We start from the raw sequence: 8,763 nt of genomic DNA, 5'->3' as shown, positions 1-8,763 counted from the left end.
CACGGCACAGCCCACCACGACCCAGGCAGAGCACAGAGACAGCACAGAGGGTCTGTCTTGCCCTTACCGTGGGCCTGGAATGGGCAGTGGTCTCCCCCACATGAGACCTCGGCCACCTTCTGGGCCCCTGGTGTCTGCCTGTCCAGAGCCTGTCCAGAGCTGTCCAGAACCTGAAGCTGGTTCTCACCCAATGCGCTCTGTTGGGGGGGGGGGGGGGAGCAGCTCTAGTGCACTTGCCCTAGACCTGCCCTGGGGAGCCCTCCAGCCTGGAAGCAGCGGCAGGCCCCCCGGGGGTGGCGGGGGAGGCTCTCTCCTGGTTGGTTAAGTGCTGTAGAGCGGCTCTGGCCTCTGTCTCCGACACAGAATCCCCTGCAGACATCCAAGTGACACACACGTACAGATGGCCCCTCTGGGCACCAGAGCCATCGTGGCAACCATGAGGATTTCTCTGTGCATGTGAGAAGTAAGAAGAGCCGTTTGAGGACTGAGAACTTCCTAGAAAGACTCTTCTATGAATCACTTTAATCTTGGCCGAGACACCGTCCCAGGGCCCAGGGTGTGCAGAGGAACACTCCCCACCCCCACCACCCCAGGTGACTTCTGCATGCGTTTTGCCACTCATTGTAATCAAAACAGATAAAATTACCCAAAGTGAAATTCACAGACAAGAAATACTTTAATTAAATATTGTGTAAAATGAACATTTTTATACAGTTAAATATCTGAAAAAATGTACAGATAAAACAATCTTATTGTAGGGTCTTTAACAGTAAAATCTACCATTTAGTGAAGCGCTCAATTTGGAGACAATGAAGCCATGAGGGGCATTGACTAATTAATCTAAAACACAAACCGAGTGCAGGGCTGAGGAAACTTGCAAATGTTCTTAACATGTACACGTGAGCTTGTTCTTAGATCAAACCGTTACTTATACAAAATAAAACGGAGGCGATTTAGTTCCAAAGTGACTTCTCGGGCTTTCCCACGTAGCTAAGCCTTAGCGGTCAAAGGGCCGGACTGTGACCCACTGACCACTGGGGACATTCTGCTTTTTTTATTGAGTCCCTTGAATAAACACTTTCCTAAGTTGTGCATGGTTTTGTTTTTTGTTTTTTGTTTTTTTCTTTTTGTCAAAGTATTTTAAAGTCCCTCCTTTTTGATTTAAATCTGATTTCTGCTGCAATTTGCAAAACATTTGCTGTGCTGTGTCCAAGGAGCATTTAACACAAGGGGGAGAGACCCACCTCCGGGTCTCACCGTGGGTTTGGCACAAACAGGCACAGGTCTGCGGGAGGTCATTCCGGTTTAAAAAGCACAGAAGGTGCTGCTGGGTCTGACCACACAAAAAGTATTGTTTTTAAAAATAAGTTAAAAACCAGCGACTTTGGTTCTCCCTGAAAGCTCTCTGAATCCTAGGTGGGCCCGGGAGGACGCGCCACGCAGCAGAATCAGACGCAGAAAGGAGCGACACGTGGAACACCAGGTTTGTGCTTTTGTGTGTGTGTGTATGTGTGTGTGTGTGTGTGTGTGTTACACCGTAAATCTCCAAATAAAATCTCCATTAACAATTGTGTCATAAGCCTGTGATAAAATAGCACAAAGGTTCTTTAAAGAAGTCCACTTTTAAGGCATCAGAGAAGTTAATGTGGCAAACATTTTAATTAAAACATCAGAAGTAAATTTTATTTTAAACTTTAGGCCTCTGAATTTTTCCAGTAAACACAGTTCAGCTATGTGGCAAAGTCATGGGTGGCAGCTAAATGACTTTTTACATTCTACAGAAAAATAAAAGAAGGACACAGCCCCAAACGGTGCCCCCTCTTCGCGGCTGTTCAACATGCACGGAATCTACTAGGATTTGTCACAGCCGGGCGGCACCGTTTTGTTTTGACTATACAACGAACTTCTTTTTCAAAAGTATTTGTTCAGATAACTTAAAAATAATATAAAAATAAACAATGAATTTGACTTTTCCTCAAAATAAAAAAAAAAAAAAAAAGGAAAAAAAGGATGGAAAGTCTAGAAAGCAAATCTTTGAAATACAAATGAAATGTAAGGACACCGGTTCACTTGAACAAAACAGGTCAAAGAGACAGCTCTTGGCTAATGCTCTTCCCAACACCAGGCCACGATCAAAAACCAATACAGACAAGAAAAAGAAAATGGCAGGAAAAGCAATGTACAAAATTTCAAAGATAAATACAATATTTATAATCGATATGTTACAAAAGAAAGTCCCTTAGCAACTGTAAGTGTTCATGGAAAAGTGTTGAATGGAGACCATTTTATTCCTTATGAGACACATAAGGAAGAAAACGTGTTTTTGTTTTTTTTCTAAATATTTAAGTGGATCTGAAAAAAATTCAAGACAAGTGTATAAATATTTAGCTACAACTTTGGCAAAATCACAAAAGTCTACAATTTTATAACCACATACAAAACACATTAGGGAAGAAGGAGCTAGAAGTCAAAAGGACAATTTCTGGTACAAGAAACATGGACCTCACAGTAGCCTAAGAATGCAATAGTATAGAGTGCTAGCAAAAGTTGAAAAAATGTTGCAGATCACACTTGCTTAACAGGAAGCTCTAGCAGTGGGAGAATATTTTAACCAACAGACAGTAGCATTTTTTTTTCTGTCAGTGTGCTTGTTGAAGGCAAGAGAATTCAATATCAAAGTTACAATTTCTAACTACAATAAGTTACAAAGTTTCATTTCATTAAGATGAAGTTAAGCGATGATAAACCCTCCCCCCTCCCTGCCACCCCGACCTCTCCGAGTCACATAGTTCTCCTTCCTTCCAGTTCGATGGCTCACACCTCCTTGGCCCCTTTGTTTTCACCACAAAAAAATATTTCACATTATAGAGATACACAACCATTGTGAGTCTAAGTATGAGTACAGAAAAATGTCTGGAGGCATTTCTCATCAGTGTTTCATGATAATCAAAATGGTGCATTCACAAAGTTTCTCCCAACACATAGCAAGTACTAGACATAGCCAAGACGGAGTCGGAAACTTTATACAAAATAGGCGTCGCTTTGTTCTCCTTAGTCTTCAGGACTGAGAAATGTGAAAATATGAGAAAAGTTCAGTCAATAAAATGGAATTGTTCATGAAGAAGTAGGCTTGTTTGCATGTTGATTCTTAATAGTTTAAATAAAATCTTTAAACAAAGTCTCTTGTAGCGTTTCCGCCGCGGCCGATGCGTTTGCAGACACTGGCTCCCGCCGCAGCTCTCCTGGACTAAACGTGTCCCCTGAAGTCCGTCCTTGGGTGCTGGGTGCTGGGTGCTGCGGAAGGGAGAGCGGGCCGCTCACATGGGCGGGACTACCAGCCCAGACATAGCTGAAAGAGAGAGAGCCGCGGGTTACTGGGCTGCCCCCGTCGCGGGCCAGGCTGGCCTCCGCCTGGGGCTCGACTCAACGGTGACCTGGGGCGTGCACCGCGCCCGCCAACCAGCCATGGGCTCGGTCAAGGCGCGGGGGGCGGGGGGGCCTCTACTTCATGGAAGCGGGGTACGTGTGGGGACAGACACCCCCCCCGCGACCCCTCATGCGGCAGCCCTTCTCCAGGACTTCTCTGGAAGGGCGAGGCTGCTGGCCCTCCTGGGCGAGGCCGCCCCTTCCCACAGGTCTCAGTGGCTCATTCACAGCAGACAGAGGCCCAGACTCCCCGAGGCCACCGCTGTCCAGAGACGTGAACCAACCTGGTCACGTCTGTGACGCCAGCCAGGGCCGGCCCGCAGCCCCACTGGGACCCGGGCGCCAGGGTCACTCCCTCCATGAAAACCGGGGCGCCTCAGTTTCCCCTCCGCTCTCAGCCCTTGCCTCGGACCTCCTGTGGACTGTGTGGTATCGTAATGGTGAGTCGTGGGCACCCTAGGAGCAAAGCCGCTCCTAGCCCACCTGCCCTGCCACCTCAAGGCCAAGGCCCCGAAGAGACCCAAGTGACAGCCCCACGCCAGGGAGCTCTCTGCTCCTCTCGGAGTAAGAAACTTGGTGCTAAAACGCCAAGTGCAGCGGACGCTCTCCAGTGAACTCCTGGTACGAGTAGAATTTACGTCTTTTCGGTGTTGTTTAATTTTGGTCAGAACGATCATTCTCATTAATTTATGTATAGCATATTAATGCATTTGTTCACGTAGTGATGCGAGCTTCAATTTCCCAGTTCATTAATTTCTACGGTCTTAATTCCTCTCCGACTCACCGTTACAACATTAGGGTTTTGGCAGACCCGTGTAGGTACACACCGCCGGGGCGGCGCCGTCCTCCCGGGGGCCTCCGCGCCATGCGGACGGTGGCCGGGCCATGGCCCCTGGCCCCCTGCTTCGCGAGAAGCTCTGGGCTGGGGGCCGCGGTGGGCCTGCAGGCCGGTCGGCGGCACCTGGGGCCCGGGCGTCCCTCTCATACGCTAAGATGTTGGGAAGACAATTATTTCAAATCACGGATACCTTTCCAGTTCCTTTTTTGAGCATTAGTTCATCAAAGTGAAATATGCCACCGACTTCACAAAAGGGCCAGTTTGTCTTCTCCACGGTAACGTCCTCAGCACCCAGCAGAGAGCCTGGCACATAGTAGGCGCTCAGTAAATACTGGTTGAATGGATTCATTTTTTTAAAGGAGTAACTGGATTTGATTTTCACCGGGAGGAGCATATACCAAAGGTGGTGTCTGAAAGAGGCCAGATGACGGCCACTTAATTCAGTGCCTGTGGCCCCCGTGAGTCACCAAGAGCCACGCAGAAGATCGCGAGGCCTAGGGGCACGCACGTGGCCCAGCTGCCGCACACCTCGCAGGGCAGCCTACGCGGCCCAGAGGGACCCGGCCCTGGGCGGGCACCTGGAGCCTGTCCACGTGGCCCCATCTGGGGGCAGCTGCGTCCGCAGGCTGCCTCCCCCTGCCCTCGGGGCCGGCCCTGCTCCCTCCTCAGTGTGCGAGGGAGAGGACTCAGAGGAGCGCCCCCCGCCCCGGTGTTCACGCATGCACGGCCCCAGGCTGGGCGCACCCCTTGCCGCACAGCCTGGCGGAGCAGCAGGGTCTGCTCTACAGGCTGAGAAGGCGGCTCAGCCTCAGGACGCGGAGAGTGCGCTGGCTTTGCACCAGGCTCCGCAGGTGGCACAGGGACCCACTGTCCCCGCCCCAAGGCCACTCTGTTGCCTGGGAGCAAGGAGGCCGCCAGCGCTGACGCCGCCGGCGGGTGCACCCTGCTCTCCTGGCTGAGCTGCGGCCGTGAAGGCCCGTCTGCTGAGTGGTCGGGACAGGGCCCCCCTCCGCGCCCCCCGCTGCCTCTGCCCAGTGCCCCGGCAGGTCCCCTTCCTGAGGGGAGGACACGTGGGTGAGGTTGGAAGCAGGTGGCAATGGTTTTTACCAGCGAGACTCAGTTACTGGTGGGGGTGAGTCCCGGGGCAGGGCGAGTCCTTCACGTGGCTACTGGGAGGGCGGTGGCTCGCAATGCGGCTCAGTGGTGGGGGTGGGGGGGCATGCATGGGCCACGGCAGGGGCGCGGACCCGGAGGGAGGGCTGGAGCTCGCGCCCCACGGCGCAGCCTGGCCTGCCCTCAGGGTGGGGGGGGCAGTGGGGGGGGGTGGGGAGAGCTCGCGCGCGCTCGGCGAGCCCTGGGGCCGGCGCGCCGCCCCTCACCTTGCAGTCCGTTCCCGTTGGCGCTGGTGCAGGAGGGAGGAGGAGAAGCTTGGGGCCGGACCACGGGCGCGAAGGCGCTCTTTTGTTTCACTGCAGAGATGACATTGGCAGGTGAGAATGAGAAAATGCTGTGTGTGCCGCTACAGTTTGAAGGGAGGGTGACCGAAGAGGCTGCCATGGTGGGGCTGGACGGCACTACTGCAACAAAGCAAACACGGTCAGCACGCGCGGCGCCGGCACGGCAACAGCACACAGAGAGGGCTCTCGGGGCCTCGCCTGGAGCGGCGGCCCCGACAACACAAGCACGACACGCTTCTGGCTCGGCCGCTCTCTGGCTAACAGGCAAATGCTCGTGGGGACTTTCCTTTCCGACCGGCAGCCCCGTCTCGTGCGGGTTTCCGGCCGCCGCAGGCCGGTCTGCCGTCGCCACGCGGCCCCCCAGCCTCCGGAGCCACCTGCCGTGGCCACGCGGACCCCCAGCCTCCGGAGCCACCCTCCCTTTGGCCCAGCAGCTCCCACCACAGAACAGCCAAGCAATGCACACATTGGACTCGGGAGTGAACATGGATCTATGTGATGACGTGTGACAAAAACAGACACTTACTGCCGTAGGGAGAGTTAGCGGAGGAGCCATTAAGGAATCCAGGCGAGCCCGGGACCCCTAGATTGGCCATGGCGCCAGTTCCATATCCATTCATGCTAGTGCTGACTGTGTTGTAATTGGACTGCTGGGGAGTACTGCTGGGGACGTAGCCTCGCGGGGACACGCTGCTTGTATTGCGACTGTAGCCGACTGTTAAAACCCCCCCCGGCCAAAAATAACATTATTATCAGGGATACAGACACTGGGGGGGGGGGGGTGCTTCCCCGCAAACCTCTGTCACATATGCAACATTTTCAATCGACCTTCCGCCGCGCGCCAGCCCCGGCGCGTCCAGCCGGCTCGGGTCACCTCGCCGCGCTGGCCACGCTCGGGTGCAGCTCCGAGCCCCGTCCTGCCTGCGCCGGCAGCCGGCCCCGCGTGCTTCCGTCTGACCCGCAGCTGCGGGTGTCTCTTTGGAAGCAATCCCCGACAGCTCGGGTTCAGGGGCTCCCCCCGCGCTAGCGGAACTCCCGGCCTCTGCAGACCTTCACATGCCAGGGCTGACAGGGAGAGCTCATTTGTGGCCGTAAGTCCCCAGGCAGGGCTGCTCTGGGTCTCGGTCTGCACGGTTACCATTTCCCAGAGCGCGGGGCAGGCCGGGGAGCGGGGGCATCAGGCCCGCCGCGGAGTGTGTGTGACCCGGAGCCGTGGCGGAGGCCTTCTCTGAGTCCGTACCGATTTGAGAGAGGAGGACTAAGACCTGCTCGGAACTGGCTCACATGACAGGGTCCTGTGACCCCTGGACGCCAGGGTCCTGTGACCCCTGGACGCCAGGTCACTGAGTACTGGGAGAAAGTGCACCGCTGGCGGGGGGAGTGGATGGCGGACACTGGGAGCTCCTCTTCATTTACTCCTTCCGAGCCCCACCCCTGGGACGTATCCAAGAAGGGTCCCATCCACTTACTACCCCACGGCTGTCCTGTGGCTCCTCCCACCTTTCCAGGAAACTTCTAGCAAAAACCAGAATACTGAGCGCAGCCACGTGCCGCGGCAACAAACGAGGTCTGGGCTCTCTGGGCGCTGCCCGCCCTGCGCTCGCCAGGCACGGCCGCTGGCCGGAGAGAGCCAAGGCGCACGGAACGCCGCCGGCTTCCCTGCTGGACCCAGGACACGGGCAGCTGCCGCTACATCTCAACGGTCCCTGGGAGCGTGTCCAGGGAAGGGGCTGCTCCCGGCACGGCGGCCTACCTTGGTCGTTGGCTTGCGATGTCTCCGACACGTTGACAGCGAGCTGGCTGCTGAAGGAGTTCACGCCCATCATGCCCGTGTGCGCAGGCGTGTTGCCCAGGGTGGGGATCTGGTTGTGGTTGCGGGGCACACTGTACAACGCCTCGGCGATGTCAGCTGCTCGCTTCAAGATGATCTCCTGGGGCGGGAGGGAAGCGCCCGGTCTGCCTCCAGCTCCCACGGCACCCTGGGGAGCACAGCCCCCCCACCCTGTCCCACGAGGCCAAATGACGGGGCAGTGTTCCCCCACCCCTTGGTTCTAGACGGTGACAAACGGATTTTGTAGTGGGAAGAGCTTCCCTTGGGAAGACAGTGCGACGGTGCTTCTGCGTGGGGACACCTGGTCCGTGCTGCACCCACAGCCCACAGGCCCCAGAAGCGCGCACAGAAGCGGGGAACGCACCGCACCCAGAGTCACAGAAGCAGGCCCGAATCTAGAGTGCCCTTGAGTCTGCCCCCCAGAGCCCTCCAGGCAGCCTGAGGATGGCCTGTGGGTGCCCGTCCTTCCCTCCCACGCCGGGCCACACCAAACTGTCTACCACCGAATCCACCAGCCAGATTTCCAGGTGGTTCCCCGTCCCACGACACGTTCTCCCGCTTTTGCTCCCTGACCCTGTCTCGTCATCTCCTACTTGAGTACTTCGTGCGAGGACAAGAGCAGGACGAGGAAGGCTTTCTCCTCTCGGGCTCGCTGTGAGTCCTTAGGAAAGGGCACCTGTGTGCCCCAAAAGCCCGCAGTGGGCCCGGGGCTGGCTGGTCCTCCGAGGACACGGTGGCCCGGGAAGGGGGTGGGCCCGTCCGGCCGCCGGCTGCCTACCTGGTTGTTGTGGGGCATCCCGTACAAGGCTTCCACCAGATCGGCCGCCCTCTTGAGTAATACTTCCTAAAGGAAAAGGAAACGGGGTGATGCCCCTGGAGGAGCCAGAGCGCCACGCCTCTGAGAGCTACGAACTCAGTCCCGTCCACAGGGAGGAGACACCTCCACCTGCCGAAATCAGCCCCGTCCCGACCCCGCGTGGCGGCGGGGGTGACCGGTCCCCAGTTCCGTGCGGGGGCCCGAGCGAGAGCCGTCCGGCCCGCACCACGGCTCCTCCATGCGGACGGGCCAGCGGAGGGGCGCGGGCCGCCGGGAGGGCTGGCGCGAGCGAGCCCCGTCCGTGCCTGAGGTTTAATGACGGAGCCTTATGGGTATTAAACACACACACACGTGGCGGAGATATGAAAAGCCCAGGCTCCACGTTTGCCTGTTA

At 56.4% G+C, this 8,763-nt stretch overlaps 1 protein-coding gene across 13 annotated transcripts in view; it reads right to left on the bottom strand.

Moving 5' to 3' along the window:
* Window positions 1–652: 652 nt before the first annotated feature.
* EBF3 (EBF transcription factor 3) overlaps window positions 653–8,763 on the bottom strand; it is a 116,963-nt gene continuing 108,852 nt past the window's right edge. For 2 of the 13 annotated variants that reach the window (XM_059172814.1, XM_059172816.1), the window contains exons 12-17: window positions 8,331–8,396; window positions 7,475–7,652; window positions 6,248–6,436; window positions 5,644–5,841; window positions 4,455–4,567; window positions 653–3,349 (exon numbers count right to left, since the gene is read on the bottom strand). In XM_059172814.1, coding sequence (XP_059028797.1) covers window positions 3,332–3,349; window positions 4,455–4,567; window positions 5,644–5,841; window positions 6,248–6,436; window positions 7,475–7,652; window positions 8,331–8,396 — 762 coding nt within the window. In that variant the 3' untranslated portion in view covers window positions 653–3,331. The remainder of the gene's footprint in view (window positions 3,350–4,454; window positions 4,568–5,643; window positions 5,842–6,247; window positions 6,437–7,474; window positions 7,653–8,330; window positions 8,397–8,763) is intronic. The other 11 variants (XM_059172818.1, XM_059172821.1, XM_059172817.1 and 8 more) reach the window with 7 other exon arrangements.

The sequence above is a fragment of the Mustela lutreola genome, chromosome 4 (genome assembly GCF_030435805.1).
Source record: "Mustela lutreola isolate mMusLut2 chromosome 4, mMusLut2.pri, whole genome shotgun sequence".
NCBI lineage: Eukaryota > Metazoa > Chordata > Mammalia > Carnivora > Mustelidae > Mustela > Mustela lutreola.
Note: the sequence above shows the minus strand (reverse complement) of the source record. Positions and strands in the feature narration are given on the sequence as shown.